Raw genomic sequence first — 20,223 nt, forward strand, 5'->3', positions numbered from 1 at the left:
ACTGCTCCGTGAAGAACAAGAAGTATGAATGCCCTGACTTCTGCAGAGGCCGTATCACCGTAAAGGCTGCATGGCCAGATGCAGAATGACCTTCTCTTTCCAGAATGAGCTCTCTCCCGCCAATTTTTTCACATTCATTTTTCATAGTTTCATTGTGTTCATTGTTTGCGTTTGATTGTTAATGTATATCACGTCTCATTACATATATCACCAGTAGTACATTTACTGTTAATTCCTATACTTTCTAATCTACAATGTTTGTTTGGTTATGATAATTTCTGTTAATGCATTCAATATATTATTATCTTACTGTTCCCATTGTCATCCATTGGAAATATCATAAAATAGGCCTTACCTGATTACTTCTCATCAGTGCTTGACTTGGACTGAAATAGGTTACGGTACTCATTTTGGGTGCCGGTACTGTTTATATTTAGGTGCAGGAGCTCCACAATACTTTTCAGCTAATATTCTCAAGCAGTAGAGCATTTTAGGTGCCGGTACTCCGCTTGGGTGAGCTCCTGCCCAAGTCAAGCTATGCATCTTATCCCTTGCGCAAATAGCCTACAGCTGTGTCTGTCTCCAGCTCATTGGCGCAGGAAACTCTGAGGGCCCCGAATATTTTATACAATGTTGCAAGTTTGCTAGCATGAGCTTCTTGCCAGACCAAGTTAATAGTTGATACAATGTTTCAGGTTCGTTGCAGACCAGCCAAGCATCGCCAATGTGATTTATAGGATATTGTTTTTATCAGGATATTTTCTACTAATTGTTTTTCAACCAATCGATTGGTCGAAAGAACAGACGACTTTCGGTCGACCAATATCTTTTTTTGTCGGGGACAGCCCTATTGTGAATGCCTTACCCTTTGCCCAACTGGATACAGACATAATAATATAAACGGATGATGTGAATAAATTCTGTAGTAACGATATGTTGTGTTGCTTTTTGATTGAACCCTGTGTGTTTGTGTGTGTGTGGGTGTGTGCTCGGGCTTCCGCCCCTGTGTGTGTGTGTGTGTGTGTGTACAGCTAGCTGCGTTGGCGTGTGGTTTCGTCATGAGGCTGTACGCGGGGATGGAGGATAAGGGCTTCCTCAGGCAGCTCCACCTAGTGGGCCTGGTGGCACAGTTCGAAAGCCTGCTCAGCACCTACAGTGAGTACTCTAGTAGGGTCAAAGCTCAACTGTCTTACACACTGATCTAAGGTCTTTTTGCATTTCCACCCATAACAGTGGAGGTTAGGATTGAGGGAAGGTAAGCTCATCCGAGATCTGTGTGTAAGGGTAACTTTTACCCAATGTGAAAGGTCCTTCATGACTAACAAAGAGCACAGGAAGTTGTATAACTGGGACCAGTAATGACAGAACGGAAATTGACAGAAAACACTTCTAGACAAAAATAACACGCCTCTGTATACTGTGGCCAAGGAAAGGATATTACAAAGATAAGCAACAAATGGGAAAAGACGTCACAACAAGGATAAGATGATAAGGGTCTGGGCCCGGTTGCATAAAACATCTTAAATGTTAAGGAATACGTTTCCCTTACCTACTCATATACAATTCTAAATAGCCAACATACAAAAACACTATTTGTAAAAAGGTATAAATTATCATATTATCACATACATACATTTTCATTATGTAATTCTCAACATATCCCTAAAAACAGCAAGTTACAATGTTTTCCTTTGTTTACACTCTGTGAACGAACGTTCGTTGGTCCTGTTGACTACCACGGGCTAGCTTGACTGGAGCTAACTTTAGCTGACGTTAGCTTCTATGCTAACAAAGCTTTTATAAATGAATTAAACTATCAAAATATTATCAAAAAAGAACAACAATTATACCATTTCACATCATATGCTTTATAACTCACTCACCTAGAGCGAGTGGCTCCCTCTGCGGGCCGAAACAAGCACAACATCCCTTGACTATAAATACTGTAAATGATTACAACATGCCAAAGATTAGGCTATCATATCTCTCACATTCTCTCACATTTCAGGTTGGCAACACAGGGAACTCAAACATGAGAAAAACTGTACTTTTAATACAGAAACTATTGCCATTTTTCACAGCAACTATTGCCCTTTTTCTTTGATATTACAGACAAACTAGGACCAACAAATGTAGCCTACCTCTGACTTTATCAGAAACTTGACCATACTGGTATATAAATTAATCAATATAATGCCAACCAACCGCTTTTGACCTTGGGGGGATTATTAATTTAATGTATTTTACTGCCATTGTACTAACGTAACGCACAATTAATAAAGATGGCACCATAGGAAAAAAAATAGTACCATTTGTCATAATTGTGACATTACCATGATAGAATGCAGTTTAAAACCATTATATTTCCATGATCCACATCTATACCATGGTATAAATTAGGCAAATTCCATGGTATTATTTAGGTACAATGGCAATTCCATGGCAGTACCATCATACTTCAAAGCTAAAACCATGGTACATTTCCATGATTCAGATCTATACCATGGAATAAATGATGCAATACCATGGTCATATTTAGGTACAATGGCAATTCCATGGCAGTACCATCATACTTCAAGGCTAAAACCATGGTACATTTCCATGATTAAGACTATACCGTGGTATTAGTGCAAGGACCATAGTATTACCATGGTATGAATGAAAGTACCATAGTAGTACCATGGTAAATTTTTGTAAGGGATACTTAAGGGGGTTTATGGTAGTTTGAAGGCATGTTCTTCAGAAAGAGTATCTGGTTACCATGGAGACGGCCTGATTCACTGACTAAAAGTCTCATCGAAGAGATCACATCTATTTTGTGAGATAGCAAAATACTGTAGAACTTCTACGATCAAGATAATAAACCACTTTTCATTTAGTTACTTTTTTCTGAACTTGTTTCTATTACTTTCTAGTACTTCAAGCTATCTTACAGAGTATCTAGCTAACTAGCCAGTTAGCTTTGTAGCTATGAATTGTGCATCTTCCATTGTTTAGCTATGTAGCTAGCTGGTTGATGTTTTCCTTTTGTAACCAGGGCAGATTTAAGCAAAATTCACCTCCCTAAATGCTGTTTACATTGATATCCATACTGAATGAAGCAGCTATGGGACCTCATGGGCACCCTTAACTTTTCACTTAATTTAAGGGGGGAATTAACCTAAAAATGATTTGTGCAACTGACTTAAAGTTAAGGAAACTTTAAGGGGAAATTGTACTTACAGTGAGGGAAAAAAGTGTTTGATCCCCTGCTGATTTTGTACGTTTGCCCACTGACAAAGGAATGATCAGTCTATAATTTTTAATGGTAGGTTTATTTGAACAGTGAGAGACAGAATAACAAAAAATAAATCCTGAAAAAACGCATGTCAAAAATGTTATTAATTGATTTGCATTTTAATGAGGGAAATAAGTATTTGACCCCCTCTCAATCAGAAAGATTTCTGGCTCCCAGGTGTCTTTTATACAGGTAACGAGCTGATATTAGGAGCACACTCTTAAAGGGAGTGCTCTTTATCTCAGTTTGTTACCTGTATAAAAGACACCTGTCCACAGAAGCAATCAATCAGATTCCAAACTCTCCACCATGGCCAATACCAAAGAGCTCTCCAAGGATGTCAGGGACAAGATTGTAGACCTACACAAGGCTGGAATGGGCTACAAGACCATCGACAAGCAGCTTGGTGAGAAGGTGACAACAGTTGGTGCGATTATTCGCAAATGGAAGAAACACAAAAGAACTGTCAATCTCCCTCGGCCTGGGGCTCCATGCAAGATCTCACCTCGTGGAGTTGCAATGATCATGAGAACAGTGAGGAATCAGCCCAGAACTACACGGGAGGATCTTGTCAATGATCTCAAGGCAGCTGGGACCATAGTCACCAAGAAAACAATTGGTAACACACTACGCCGTGAAGGACTGAAATCCTGCAGCGCCCGCAAGGTCCCCCTGCTCAAGAAAGCACATATACAGGGCTGTCTGAAGTTTGCCAATGAACATCTGAATGATTCAGAGGAGAACTGGGTGAAAGTGTTGTGGTCAGATGAGATCAAAATTGAGCTCTTTGTCATCAACTCAACTCGCCGTGTTTGGAGGAGGAGGAATGCTGCCTATGACCCCAAGAACACCATCCCCACCGTCAAACATGGAGGTGGAAACATTATGCTTTGGGGGTGTTTTTCTGCTAAGGGGACAGGACAACTTCACCGCATCAAAGGGACGATGGACGGGGCCATGTACCGTCAAATCTTGGGTGAGAACCTCCTTCCCTCAGCCAGGGCATTGAAAATGGGTCGTGGATGGGTATTCCAGCATGACAATGACCCAAAACACACGGCCAAGGCAACAAAGGAGTGGCTCAAGAAGAAGCACATTAAGGTCCTGGAGTGGCCTAGCCAGTCTCCAGACCTTAATCCCATAGAAAATCTGTGGAGGGAGCTGAAGGTTCGAGTTGCCAAACGTCAGCCTCGAAACCTTAATGACTTGGAGAAGATCTGCAAAGAGGAGTGGAACAAAATCCCTCCTGAGATGTGTGCAAACCTGGTGGCCAACTACAAGAAACGTCTGACCTCTGTGATTGCCAACAAGGGTTTTGCCACCAAGTACTAAGTCATGTTTTGCAGAGGGGTCAAATACATATTTCCCTCATTAAAATGCAAATCAATTTATAATATTTTTGACATGCGTTTTTCTGGATTTTGTTGTTGTTATTCTGTCTCTCACTGTTCAAATTAACCTACCATTAAAATTATAGACTGATCATTTCTTTGTCAGTGGGCAAACGTACAAAATCAGCAGGGGATCAAATACTTTTTTCCCTCACTGTAAGGTGTTTTATGCAACCGGGCCCTGTTGCCCGTTTTGTTGCCCAGTGTATTTCTACTACTATGACCAGAACAGATTGTCTACTCCAAATGAACAGGAAGTAACCTCTAATTGACTAATTGGTGTTGCTGTTACAGGTGAGGAGATTGGCATGCTGGAGGACATGGAGGTGGGCATCTCAGACCTGCACCGGGTGGCCTTCAAGATCACCCAGGCCAAGACAGACGACCCCTGTGACCTGCAACCTGTAGTCATCGGCAGGCGGTGAGACTCTATTACCCAGCATCCTTTAACCATTGGTTTTGTCATTACAAGGGAGATTAGATACTGTGAAATTGAGGTTTGAGGACAGCTTGGGGACTTCATATATCATATCATACTGTAATACAGAGTTATACATTATTATTGATCCCAACTTGGCAAATTGTTTTATCAGGTGTATAGCTTTTCCTAATCTCTCATGGACAGATCTCCGTAAACATAACTGGTACCGTATAATCTGTCAGGAAGGAATGGGATGGGTGGGATAGTGAACAGCAGTAGTTCCGGGGTTTGGGTTTTTCGGCACTGGTTATTTGGACAAATCATGAATTCGCAGGTGTTAGCATCTTTCGAATTTCGGATGGGGAGGGGACATTCGGCCTGTAACTTGCAAAGAGAGAGGGTGGAGCTCTTCGTTCTGGTTCCGCTCCTCGTTCTAGTATCTCTTCTCTTAACACGTATGGACCCAGAACTTGATCGAGCAGCTGACCAATTACGTGAGACTTTAGTTCTGGGTTAACCAAGATTGAGCTTTTCCTATTTCACCAATTTTACCTACTGATTGAGGTGGTGTAGATGGTAGTCAACTTTTTCCGAAAGCAATAGACATACTGCAGTGAATTTGGGAGGTAACCAGGGTTGAAAAGCCCTTACAAACATTTATTCTCCATCTGACAATAATTAATAGGTTGGCTTCCACATGACTTACAGTAAGCCATTTCCAGTTATCCTGGCTAATCTACTTCAAGTCGATTTGTAATAATAAAACACCTGTATTTGATTGGTCGTGACTCGTATCATTATTTGGGGATATTCAACTGGAGCCTGATTGTGTTTGTTTAAACAACTGATCCCGTATCTCAGTAACGGGAGTTGCAACACATTTCTCTCCATGCTGACTTGTGCTGTTAACCAATAAACCTGTCAGATGGGTGATAAATAGTTGTTTAATACTATCATAACAAGCTATTCCCCAGTGAAAGTCCCTAAGGCCCAGTGAAAGTTGTTTGGACTTCGCGTTATCCTACTTACTGTAACGTCAGACTCCACCAAGCCTCTGTTCAGGCTTGCTCTCAGCTTTGAAGCGTTAAAAGAATGGGTGAGAAGTGCTTCATAGTTGATATGTGATGTCCTGATTTCCACGCATATCAAATCTCTGTTTACCCTTTCTCTTTCACTCTTCACTCCTCGCTCCCTCCCTCCTTCCTTCATTCTGTCCCTCCTTCCTTTGTTCCCCCAACTCTCTCTCTCCCTCCCTCCTTCCCATTCTCCATCCCTCCTAACTCCCTCCAGCGATCATTATACTGTAGAAGTGCCATTACCGCGGCTGGCCTTCCAGACGTTACCCCATGAGATCAAGGAGGGCAAGGCGTTGCAGGTGTACCCGGTGCTCTTCAACGTGGGAATCAACGAACAGCAGACAATAGCAGACAGGTACCAGAAAAGTTCTCTTTTACAGGCGAATCCTATCTTCCACTTTAGTTACAAATGTTTACTTAGTCTCCCATTGACATCAATTCATAATTAAGTGACATTTTGACTGAAGTAGAAGTTCAGTTAACCAGCATTTAACCATCCCTCAGTTTCTTCTGTTACACACTATGGGAGAAAAAACGTTTATTTTGGATGAGATTTCCCATCATGCGCCCAAGGTTATTGCCACTCAGTGTACTGTTATTGCTTTTGGAGCATCGAATAGGATTGTTTCTATCCAGTCAATAAGCCTGGTTTGAGACAGGATATCGTGGCCATGATTGCATGTTAGTCTCACATCCAGAAAGAAACTGTGTTAGTGGTAGTTTATTGCAATAATTCCAAGACTGGCAAACATAAGTCACTTTTGGAATGCACACGATCAGTCTCACTGACCCGTAACTTGTACTTTCATTGTGGAGGGGTCTGTGGATCTGTCTCCAACCATTAGGACATTCCTCACACGCGATATCTCAGACAGCACTGGCTCGATTTTGACGAAACTTGGGTGAATGAAGCGCCTTGCCATAGAGATCCGACATTTACAAAATCACACTGATTGCCGCAAGGGGGGTGCTATAGTAATCAACTGAAATTCCAAACTAAACAAACATATCTCCTGTTCCGTTTGAGCTATTGTCATAAAATGTGGTTCATATATGCAGTCCCTCATGACCAACAAGTTTCTCAGGACCTATAAGCTCCACCCATTTGTTTTTCTGCTAATTATACTTTTTTCTCCCACCAAACTTTGAACAAGCATATCTCCTGCCCCGTTTGAACTACAGCCATGTAAGTTTTGACATATATGCATCTCCTTATGAGAAAAAAGTTTCCCATAACGACCTATATCATTTCGGTACTTACAAATGAAATTATACAATAATTGTCACTAATTGACATAAGAAGGAGCGCTACATCATTCGTGAGGGACAACATGTTTACTGTAAACTTGTTCTCTCTTTCTCCCTGTACAGGTTAACTTGTCCTTTCATGTTCTCATTCTCCCTGTACAGATTAACTTGTCCTTTCATGTTCTCATTCTCCCTGTACAGATTAATTTGTCCTTTCATGTTCTCATTCTCCCTGTACAGATTAACTTGTCCTTTCATGTTCTCATTCTCCCTGTACAGATTAACTTGTCCTTTCATGTTCTCATTCTCCCTGTACAGATTAACTTGTCCTTTCATGTTCTCATTCTCCCTGTACAGATTAATTTGTCCTTTCATGTTCTCATTCTCCCTGTACAGATTAACTTGTCCTTTCATGTTCTCATTCTCCCTGTACAGATTAACTTGTCCTTTCATGTTCTCATTCTCCCTGTACAGATTAACTTGTCCTTTCATGTTCTCATTCTCCCTGTACAGATTAACTTGTCCTTTCATGTTCTCATTCTCCCTGTACAGGTTAACTTGTCCTTTCATGTTCTCATTCTCCCTGTACAGATTAACTTGTCCTTTCATGTTCTCATTCTCCCTGTACAGATTAACTTGTCCTTTCATGTTCTCATTCTCCCTGTACAGATTAACTTGTCCTTTCATATTCTCATTCTCCCTGTACAGGTTAACTTGTCCTTTCACGTTCTCATTCTCCCTGTACAGATTAACTTGTCCTTTCATGTTCTCATTCTCCCTGTACAGGTTAACTTGTCCTTTCATGTTCTCATTCTCCCTGTACAGATTCGGAGACATCTCTTTGCAAGAGAGGATAAACCAGAGGAACTTTGAGATTTTAGACAGTTATTACAAATCGTTAAGCGATAAGGTGCCAACAGAATGTAAGTGTATCAACTGACACTTCAGCATCAGAAGTATATAAATGTCATCAATCATCATGCAATAGTATCCATCTTGCTTTTTTATAGAACACATTTTGACTTTATCCCACAGAATAAAATGTGTTCTGTATATTGTAACGATCCATGGCCCTTTTTATATAAGGAACATACACAGAGTGTATAAAACATTAAGAACACCTTCCTAATATTGACTTGCACCCCCCCCCTCCCCTTTGGCCCTCATAACAGCCTCAATTCGTCGGGGCATGGACTCTACAAGGTGTCGAAAGCGTTCCTCAGGGATGCTGGCCCATGTTGACTCCAATGCTTCCCACAGTTGTGTCAAGTTGGCTGGATGTCCTTCGGGTGGTGGACTATTCTTGATTTACACAGGAAACTGTTGAGCGTTAAGCCTTGCAGTTCTTGACACAAACTGGTGCGCCTGGCACCTACTACCATACCCTGTTCAAAAGCACTTAAATATTTTGTCTTGCCCATTCACCCTCTGAATGGCACACATACACAATCCATGTCTCAATTGTTTCAAGGCTTAAAAATCCTTCTTGAACCTGTCTCCTCCCCTTCATCTACACTGATTGAAAAGGATTTAACAAGTGACATCAATAAGGGATCATAGCTTTCACCTGGATTCACCTGGTCAGTCTATGTCATGGAAAGAGCAGGTGTTCATAATGTTTTGTACACTCAGTGTAGTTCTATTACAGACATAAGATACAATGTGTCTTTATTTTACAGTCCAACACACACACACACACACACACACACACACCAGTATTTCCATTTCCCATCTACCGTGGATTCAGTTCCTGTAAAATACACCCATGTGGGTCAGATTTGCAGACAGATACACGACCATAGAGATCTACGTTTGTGATTATGTTATTGTTGTTGTTCTACACCAATGCTCCTCTCATCCATCTGTCAGTAGTTTCCATAGATGTCCCCATTCTCGTTGTCAGTGTACCATGTCTTTATCTTATCAGTAGCTGCATCGTGTCCGTATGAACACACACAACTCTTCACTGTTACACCTCTGCCAAGCAGCCAAATTAACCAACCAAAGCCAACTCGCGTTTCATTTTTTTTCACAGGTCTGCCATTTTTTGAAACGCAGACGGACTTGAAAGATTTGCTTGGAACCCTTGGCCAGAATGTAGTGACAAAGAAGAGAAAGAATGTGGAGATACTGTGGCTTGCTGGAACGGTGAATGGCTTTACATCATTCATGCAAACTTGTCAACCTGCTAATGTCTATACTTATGGTGGTTGATACATTGGTGCCCTGAGGGGAAGTTTCTAACTTGTGAATGCAATGCACCTGCTACAATGAAGACTTAATAAACATGTTCATCATCTGGCAGAAGACCATGCGAGGTAATAATCCTGATCATTTAGGGGAAATCTCCCAGAGATTGTGCATCCGATTACCTAATCACATAGGCATAGAGCAGCAATGGAAGCTACAAGTGACAGATTTACAGTACCAGACAAAGGTTTGGACACACCTACTCATTCCAAGGTTTTTCTTTATTTTGACTATTTTCTACATTGTAGAATAATAGTGAAGACATCAAAACTATGAAATAACACATATGGAATCATATGAAAGACATCTGGTCTGGCTGTAACTATGAGCTTCCTTCTCTTTCCGTCCCTGGTCTCTGGAATTAGCTGAGCCTAAAAATAAATGTGTTCTGGGCAACATCATATTAGCAGCTGCATAGAAAGTAGGGCACTTTCACTTTCGAAGTGAAAAATATTTACTTAACAACATGAACATGTTTTCATTGAATTCCCAATGGAGTTTCAGGGAAATGTTCTTCCCAATTCTACCCCACAGTCAGAGTAGTTTTAAATTATGTTTATGTAAAAAAAAGTTTGTTCATGCTTATGTTGTTGAGCTGTTTTTTCTGCGTCTCTGTTGGTCCAGATCTGCCGACGGCTGAACGGGATCAGGTTCACCAGCTGTAAAAGTGCCAAAGACAGGACGTCGATGTCTGTAACCCTGGAGCAGTGTGCCCTGCTGAGAGACGAGCACCAGCTCAACAAGGATTACTTCATACGAGCCCTGGACTGCATGCGGAGGTGAGCGAGAAACTCAACTTTGGGGGGGGGGGGGGGGGGGGTCTTTAAAGATGATTTCCTGATTCATAGCTGGGCTACTCGCATTCTCTCTCCTTGCCTCATTCTCAAAAAGGAAGGAATGGAGAGGGAAGTGAGCATTGAAGGGGACAATCTGAGGACAGGAACCTCCAATCTGCTCCACCACTGCTTGCATCACTTCCCTCTAATGTTTTGAGAAGGTGGTGGTGAGAGGATGGGAGGAAGTTTACCCGAGGAATCAGAGATGGACTTTTGAGATTCCCCCTTTGTGTCTCTGGGCCCTGAAGTTGATCGGGTAACCTGGTCAGGAAAACTCCTGGTCCTAATTATAATAAGGTCCAGGAGTCTTTCCTAACTAAGTAACCGACCTGACTGGGAAAAACTCCCGATCCTACGTATGCCAACATTGCCCCATTCCGTGTTCACTGGCACCACCCATATCACCAATCCTAGTTGGTATCGGAGGCCACACCCCGCCCTTATAGCCTGCCTCATCCAATCCCATCTGATTTGGTCAAAGTTCACATCAGAGCCACGTCGTAGCTTGGCATGGGCCCTGTTTGAATACTTTAGAAATGTCCTTCCCTCCCGTCCTTCCCTCAAAGAAATCACTGATCTGATGTGACTGGGTGGGTGAAAGCTACAGTGCTGTATCTAAAGGAACCCATGTTGTCACCTATCCAATGTTGTGAGATCAGTGATTACCTAATATAGCATTTCTACAGTAGTGTATCATGATGTCACCCAGGCACGTTCCTATAATCCCCCTCTCTACTGACTGTCCTCATGATGTCAGAAGCCTTCAACCATGTGATCTGAGGTTACCCAGAGTTGAGAGCGTACAATTCTGTCAACAGAGTTTGGCAGAAGAACACATGATCACCACAACTATCTAAACAGTTAATTGTATTTGGCTAGTAAGAGCTTTTGTAATAAATAGATGACAGAACACATTCGGTATGTGGTGAAGACAAAGTGGTTGCTTGTACTATACACAAAACACATCCCAAAAGAACTTGGAATAGACTTCATAGACTAGTTTTATTCAGACAAGCAATTCTTTCCCGGATTTGATGGACAACTTGACGAGAGTTTCGGGGTGCTTGAGTATCTAAGGAATCTTTGTTTCATCTGTGCACCAATTGTAGCATTTCAGCACTTTACCCTAAAATCGATTCAATTAAATTCAACCTCAACAAAGAGTGATTATCAGAGCTTGAGAATGTATATGTGTGCCCATGTGTTCCAGTGTCAAGATGGTTCAGACAGAGTGACACTGTAAAATAGCTGTGTCCTTGACCCGTCTATGCATAGTTGGACCCATAACTATCAATCTTCAGTAAATACGTTTTAGGACTGAGCAGCTGTAAGTATGATGGATCATTCTTTCAACATAGTTTTGTCAGAATAGCCTGTATACTGTGTGATCACCACATAATGTAAACGGTCAGTTGACTGTGGCTAGTTAGTGATCTTCCCATGAGTAAAAAAGGGTGATTCAAATACTTTTGCCTGCAGAAATGCTTTCACACCAACTGTCTGCAACTGCATACACTGTGTGTTCACACGTGAAATGTAACAAGAACAAAGAAGATACAGCTCAGATGATCACTAACGCAGAGTCTGAGAGAACTAAGTCATTTCTAAAACACTGTTAGATAAAACTGGTTTATGTTTTGAGAAAAAGGAAAGTTAAAGTAGTGCTTTGATAATATTGAGGGTTGTTATGAGGCTGGTAGAACCGGTTATGGTTAGACAGTGTTGTGGCTTTGGAGTGGTCCAAGAATAAACCGGCTCTACAACAACACTACGGCTATAAAATGTCATCATCATTAGAGACTATGAGCCTACTACTAATCTAAAACGTCAGAGTTACTATGACCAAGTATTGTCCAATACTATTATAATCCCCCTTTTACGTAGGATGCGTACTGCAGCAGTGACTCTTGAAAACTTGATAAGTTGCGACAACCAGTGTTAAGTAGTAGCTAGTTAACTAGTAGCAATCCCGAGTTGACATGCTCCTCTGTGTTGGAGAAATTCTCTTTACCCGTCCGTCCGTGCCTGCGCATGTGCACTGGCCTTTTAACTATCCCAAAGCCTAGGACCAAGAGGCAGCCTTTAGTTACTATTTCCCCAGCCTCTGGAATAGCCTGCCAGAGAACCTGAGGGGGGGCGAAACTGGGGACATATTCAAAAGAGATCTTAAAACACACCTGTTTAATTCTGCTTTTCCTCAGGGTACTTTTTAGTCTTTTAGTTTTTTATCCTCTTATGTTTGTTGTGTAGTAAATATTTCTGTTGTTAATGTTTTATCCCGTAAAGCGTGTTTCGTTGCATCCATGTCTGAAATGCGCTACATAAATAAAGCTTGATTTGCTGGTGGTATGTGGCCCATAGGGGCCTCTACTTAACTAACCCACGGGTTCTTTTTGAATGTTCTGCTCTTTTCTCTGACTGACAGTGTACTGCCTAACAGTCTCTGTGGCTTAGAACAAACCAAATTTGGGTTGATGGGAATAGACGGCAAGCTATTTTGATATTGTTTGATGACCCCTATAGCTTTTGCCACCGTCACGCATCAAGGTTCAGTGTAAATTAATTAAATCCATTGACTGCTTCCGCATAGAATATTTTTGTTGACATAAGAAGGATGTCTCTGTGGGAAGCTCCCTTAGTTATGAATGGGCCTTGTTTCATCTTGGTATGATTATAGTGACGGAAGTACCAGCTTACTTTGGCACCATAACTAAACAAGCTAGTTCCATACTTCACGTTCTGTACATTATGCACTGTTGCTTTGTGTCAGATCTGTTGTCTCCTTCTTTAAACTTTGATCTTGCGATGGTTTAATTGTTCGTAAGGAAAGAATACTCTCCCATTATTGGTATGTAACTCTTTGGAACAGGACATTTGACTTCCTTAGAAAAGAGCTGAATGAATCGCATGTTGTGTGGCAACCAACGCTTTGTATTGACTACAGGCCTCTAGATTTACAGTTTAATAGAGACCATGTAAACCGTCTTTTTAAAAGAATCTAGTCTCAAGACTAATCAACATGTGGTCTAACATGGTGTACAGCAGAGAAGTCAGGAGCTTTGTTGACTTGCCAGGTTTGTTCTCTACTTTGCTTTACTACTTTCTCTCACTTTGTAGTGACTCATGTATAGATGGGTTGGCTGACAAAGTCACGAAAAGGATGCGCGCATCGATGTGGCTGGAAGGTGTGTGTTGTTATGATTCTGAACGGTCTGATAGCTAGCGACAATTACAAGAAGCTGCCATGTGGGGAACCGTAGGTGGCTCGTTTCAGCTCATTGTATCTTGTTATTGACACCATGTCTTGTTTTGAGGTGTTTTGACTGATGTCTTGTCTATGCTAATATGGCAGAAATTTGCTAGCTAGCTAACCAACAACTGAGAGACTCATTGTGCATATGGTGCAAATGTATTTATGTGAGACTAAATACAGTGAGGGAAAAAAGTATTTGATCCCCTGCTGATTTTGTACGTTTGCCCACTGACAATGACATGATCAGTCTATAATTTTAATGGTAGGTTTATTTGAACAGTGAGAGACAGAATAACAACAAAAAAATCCAGAAAAACGCATGTCAAAAATGTTATAAATTGATTTGCATTTTAATGAGGGAAATAAGTATTTGACCCCTCTGAAAAACATGACTTAGTACTTGGTGGCAAAACCCTTGTTGGCAATCACAGAGGTCAGACGTTTCTTGTAGTTGGCCACCAGGTTTGCACACATCTCAGGAGGGATTTTGTCCCACTTTGGCAACTCGAACCTTCAGCTCCCTCCACAGATTTTCTATGGGATTAAGGTCTGGAGAATGGCTAGACCACTCCAGGACCTTAATGTTCTTCTTCTTGAGCCACTCCTTTGTTCCCTTGGCCGTGTGTTTTGGGTCATTGTCATGCTGGAATACCCATCCACGACCCATTTTCAATGCCCTGGCTGAGGGAAGGAGGTTCTCACCCAAGATTTGACGGTACGTGGCCCCGTCCATCGTCCCTTTGATGCGGTGAAGTTGTCCTGTCCATTTAGCAGAAAAACACCCCCAAAGCATAATGTTTCCACCTCCATGTTTGACGGTGGGGATGGTGTTCATGGGGTCATAGGCAGCATTCCTCCTCCTCCAAACACGGCGAGTTGAGTTGATGCCAAAGAGCTCGATTTTGGTCTCATCTGACCACAACACTTTCACCCAGTTCTCCTCTGAATCATTCAGATGTTCATTGGCAAACTTCAGACGGGCCTGTATATGTGCTTTCTTGAGCAGGGGGACCTTGCGGGCGCTGCAGGATTTCAGTCCTTCACGGCGTAGTGTGTTACTAATTGTTTTCTTGGTGACTATGGTCCCAGCTGCCTTGAGATCATTGACAAGATCCTCCTGTGTAGTTCTGGGCTGATTCCTCACCATTCTCATGATCATTGCAACTCCACGAGGTGAGATCTTGCATGGAGCCCCAGGCCGAGGGAGATTGACAGTTCTTTTGTGTTTCTTCCATTTGCGAATAATCGCACCAACTATTGTCACCTTCTCACCAAGCTGCTTGTCGATGGTCTTGTAGCCCATTCCAGCCTTGTGTAGGTCTACAATCTTGTCCCTGACATCCTTGGAGAGCTCTTTGGTCTTGGCCATGGTGGAGAGTTTGGAATCTGATTGATTGATTGCTTCTGTGGACAGGTGTCTTTCATACAGGTAACAAGCTGAGATTAGGAGCTCTCCCTTTAAGAGTGTGCTCCTAATCTCAGCTCGTTACCTGTATAAAAGACACCTGGGAGCCAGAAATCTTTCTGATTGAGAGGGGGTCAAATACTTATTTCCCTCATTAAAATGCAAATCAATTTATAACATTTTTGACATGCGTTTTTCTGGATTTTTTTGTTGTTATTCTGTCTCTCACTGTTCAAACAAACCTACCATTAAAATTATAGACTGATCATTTCTTTGTCAGTGGGCAAACGTACAGATTCAGCAGGGGATCAAATACTTTTTTCCCTCACTGTATAGTTTACATGTTGTCAACAGTCTAAAGCAACCCTGTCTGTTTTTCCCCATAGTGGCGCGCGTGTCAGTTTTGTTGCTAAACAACCAACCCCTCTATACAGTATGGTGGTCTGTGAGCTTGTCAAAGTATAGTTGGTTGCATTAACCACAGACATTATGTGAGTGTTACTGTTTATGAATTCCTACCCAGTGATATAAACTTAACTCATTGAAATATTTTCCACTGCTGTAGGCGTTTAGTGCTTAAAGTAACTACCCAGTGAAAATCTCACTTTTAAAGTTAATAATCTGTTAACTCATCCTATACTTGCATTTGTGGCCAAAGCATAAATTGGAGAAAAAACACTAAAACTTCTCAAACAGACAATTTCAATTTTTTTTGCTATTTCCTCATGAGGAGGATGAGCTGGCCAATCAGCAGTCTAGAGGAGGAAAAAGCATAAATTGGAGAAAAAACACTTAAGAAACCCCACCTCAAACAGACAATTTAAAAAATGCTTTTAACATACTTAATTACAATTTTTGGAAGTAAAACTATTTCACTCATATTGTAAGCAATTATACAGTGAGTGTACAAAACAATAGGAGCACCTTCCTAATATTGAGTTGCAGCCCCTTTTGCCCTCAGAATAGCCTCAATTCATCGGGGCATGGACTCTACAAGGTGTCAAAAGCGTTCCACAGTTGTGTCGAGTTGGCTGGATGGCCTTTGGGTGGTGGACCATTCCTGATACACATGGGAAACTGTTGAGCGTGAAAACCCCAGCAGCGTTGCAGTTCTTGACACGCTCAAACCGGTGCGCCTGGCACCTAATACCATACCCCGTTCAAAGGCACTTCACCCTCTGAATGGCACACATACACAATCCATGTCTCAATTGTCTCAAAGCTTAAAAATCCTTCTTGAACCTGTCTCCTCCCCTTCATCTACACTGATTGAAGTGGATTTAACAAGTGACATCAATAAGGGATCATAGCTTTCACCTGGATTCAACTGGTCAGTCTATGTAATTGAAAGAGCATGTGTTCATAATGTTTTCTACACTCAGTGTAGGTCATAGTTCATAGACATCTGGAAACACTGGATAGTTACTTTAACATAAAGTACAATGGAAAGTGATAAATAACACATTGTCCAAGTGTTTAAAAAAAAAAAAAAAAAAATATATATATATATATATATATATATATATATAAACAAATATATGTATTCACTAACTGTAAGTCGCTCTGGATAAGAGCGTCTGCTAAATGACTAAAATGTAAAATGTAAATGTTTGATTTTGGTCCCGTGGGTTTTGGCCAACAGCCAGTCTTAAGTCTTTTCATGTTCATGAAGCTTGCTTGACTATATCTCTATCAATACATTTACTACCACTGTTCCCTTGTCTTATCCAACACTTATGTCTTGTTTAAATATCGACATAGTCTGAACCCAAGTGTACGTTCTAACTGCACCACTGTCTGGTTTCACTATGGCTTGTTCTGGATATGTGGGGGTTAGGCTTATTATATAGTCTCTATGGGGGTGCCACAGGGTTCAATTCTTGGGCCAACTCTTTTCTCTGTGTATATCAATGACGTCGCTCTTGCTGCTGGTGACTCTCAGATCCACCTCTACGCAGACGACACCATTTTGTATACATCTGGCCCTTCATTGGACACTGTGTTAACAAACCTCCAAACGAGCTTCAATTCCATACAACACTCCTTCAGTAGCCTCCAACTGCTCTTAAACACTAGTAAAACTAAATGCATGCTCTTCAACCGAACGCTGCTTGCACCCGCCCACCCGACTAGAATCACTACTCTAGACGGGTCTGACCTAGAGTATGTGGACAACTACAAATATCTAGGTGTCTGGTTAGACTGTAAACTCTCCTTCCAGACTCACATTAAGAATCTCCAATCCAAAGTTAAATCTAGAATCGGTTTCCTATTTCGCAACAAAGCCTCCTTCACTCATGCTGCCAAACATGCCCTCGTAAAACTGACTATCCTACCGATCCTTGACTTCGGTGATGTCATTTACAAAATACCCTCCAACACTCTACTCAGCAAATTGGATGTTGTCTATCACAGTGCCATCCGTTTTGTCTCCAAAGCCCCATATAATACCCACCACTGTGACCTGTACGCTCTTGTTGGCTGGTCCTCACTACATATTCGTCGCCAAACCCACTGGCTCCAGGCCATCTATAAATCACTGCTAGGCAAATCCCCGCCTTATCTTAGCTCATTGGTCACCATAGCAATACCCACCCGTAGTCTGCGCTCCAGCGGGTATATCTCACTGGTCATCCCCAAAGCCAACACCTCCTTTGGCCGCAATTCCTTCCAGTTCTCTGCTGCCAATGACTGGAACAAATTGCAAAAATCTCTGAAGCTGGAGACACTTATCTCCCTCACTAACTTTAAGCATCAGTTGTCAGAGCACCTTACCGATCACTGCACCTGTACACAGCCCATCTGAAATTAGCCCGCCCAACTACCTCATCCCTATATTGTTATTTATTTTGCTCATTTGTACCCCAGTATCTCTATTTGCACATCATCTCTTGCACATCATTCCAGTGTTAATACTAAATTGTAATTATTTTGCACTATAGCCTATTTTATTGCCTTACCTCCATAACTTGCTAAATTTGCACACTGTATATTATATGTATTTCTGTTGTATTTTTGACTTTGTTTTGTTTTACCCCATATGTAACTCTGTGTTGTTGTTTTTATCGCACTGCTTTGCTTTATCTTGGCCAGGTCGCAGTTGTAAATGAGAACTTGTTCTCAACTGGTTTACCTGGTTAAATAAAGGTGAAATAAAAAAATAAAATAAAATATTTCCTTAAGGATTGGGTTGAGATCTTTAAACGTCCCTTTCTGTTGGCTACATGAAAACAACAGGTGCATACACACAAGCATAAGAACACATCCAAAGATTTGTCAAAATAATTGAAAGAGGAGAGATCCAGATAAATGATCTTGCCTGCCTTTACTCACCCCCTTCATGCTTCAATTCCTCTATTCATGTGGGACTTAGACTCTTCCATTCATCTTTCCATTTACCCATCCATTCATCCGTCCGTACCTGCGTCTGTGCTTGCTGGTTGTCTTTGGCCAATGTCAGGGGTCCCTCCTTTACTAACCCACTGGTTCTTTCTGTCTATTCTCTGTCTCACCTCGTCCGCCTCGCCCCTCGCCCGGCAGTCGGCTCACCCAGGGAGAAGTAGTGTGTCAGTGGGATTCGGACCCAGAGGCGGCATGCTCTGTAGCGGAGAACAAGCCGGCCTCGCGACACTTCTACCCCATCGCCCTGCTGCTTGTCAGCTCACACCTGCTGGTGGTGTGGCTCATTTTAAGTCTTGTTTTTCTGCTTGCAAAATATCAATAAAGTTGCTGACGATGCCATGTACTGACCTTGTGTGTGTCGGGTGGTGATTTTTGTTTGTGCAGCTTGTTTTTCTGGATGGATGGAGGGAGTATGGAATTAGAGAGGTGTGATTTCATTGATTTTTCTTTGAAAGGATAATTGGGGGATACATTGTTTAATTTGTACAATCAAACACAAGCTTTCGACTGTTAATCTGACTAGCAGGCTTGAGGATTGGATGGAATCGATTAAGAATTAAAGGGATTAAGAAAATAAATTCTCTCCGCTAAGACACATTGGCTTTCTCTGTTTTCACAGATACCATACTGTTGAACCTTGGAGGCTTTTTTCTCCTGTAGCAAAAGGATTGGCCATATAATACTATCAGAAGGACTGGAGATAAACAATTATCTCTTCATGTCAATGACAGAGAGCTAATGTTCTGAGAGCTAGCATTGCGTTCTGGTTGACTGCTCTGGCACAGATACCAAAGTGCTAACACCGTAACTGAAGCCTATCACACTGTAACACAATCCAGTGTAAACCCCAAGCAGCTTGAGGGCACGTTATTATCATAGCCTCCAGTTGACCCCTGTCAGTTGAGGGATCCTCCTCTTCATAGAGACTGTGATTTATTTACTAAGATTCTACATTTAGTAATGTACTACATCTCTTCAACGATTGCTATGTCCTCTGGAATAGTGGAAGTAGAACCCCCTCACTCTTCTTCCCAACTCCAACTATCTCCCCCTCTACTCTAAAGTAGACCATAGTAGGATTCTGATGAGCAGGTGGAAATAGAGCCGTATAAATCAATAGTGATATGCCCCAGGACACGTCAAAAGCAGCTGTTTTCTCTCCCTCCGTTAGACTGCTGTTAGTGTGTTTAGACCGTTAGACTGCTGTTGTTCTTCTGTCTTTAAAACAGCAACTACAGAACAACAGATGTAGGAATGATCCCAGAATGTAGGAGTGATCCCAGAGAGTAGGAGGGATCCCAGAGTGTAGGAGTGATCTCCGCTTACAGTGTAGGCACAGCACACAAACGTTTCTCAGTCTTAACCTGCCAGGTATCGGATGTGTGCCACCACTGACTGAGCAACCATCGATAGGGACCGTTCTGTATTTATGGAACGGATCCATGCAGGAATTTGGCTATTTAACTTGACCAGAACTCAAATTTGATAGTCGGCATTTCATTTTTTCTTGGCCTGCGAATCGTACCGCTCCTCCGGTTTAATCAAATGACACATTCACTGCAGTTTACAGCCTAGACTAGAGGGAGGGAGAGAGGGGGGGATAACTCCAAAGTCCAAAAACATCAACACCTATCGCCGAAACTACATAACATGTTTCAGAGCCG

General features: G+C 41.8%; 1 protein-coding gene across 1 annotated transcript in view; it reads left to right on the top strand.

Moving 5' to 3' along the window:
* The window catches only part of LOC311109964 (type II inositol 3,4-bisphosphate 4-phosphatase-like), a gene marked incomplete at its 5' end in the record, with an annotated part of 64,043 nt that overhangs the window by 39,939 nt on the left and 3,881 nt on the right, over positions 1 to 20,223 (top strand). The window contains 6 exons of the mRNA XM_084188479.1: positions 1,032 to 1,155; positions 4,963 to 5,089; positions 6,380 to 6,520; positions 8,239 to 8,336; positions 9,449 to 9,561; positions 10,288 to 10,442. Coding sequence (XP_084044605.1) covers positions 1,032 to 1,155; positions 4,963 to 5,089; positions 6,380 to 6,520; positions 8,239 to 8,336; positions 9,449 to 9,561; positions 10,288 to 10,442 — 758 coding nt within the window. The remainder of the gene's footprint in view (positions 1 to 1,031; positions 1,156 to 4,962; positions 5,090 to 6,379; positions 6,521 to 8,238; positions 8,337 to 9,448; positions 9,562 to 10,287; positions 10,443 to 20,223) is intronic.

The sequence above is a fragment of the Coregonus lavaretus genome, assembly GCF_964263955.1.
Source record: "Coregonus lavaretus genome assembly, contig: SUPER_35_unloc_1, whole genome shotgun sequence".
Classification (NCBI taxonomy): Eukaryota; Metazoa; Chordata; class Actinopteri; order Salmoniformes; family Salmonidae; genus Coregonus; species Coregonus lavaretus.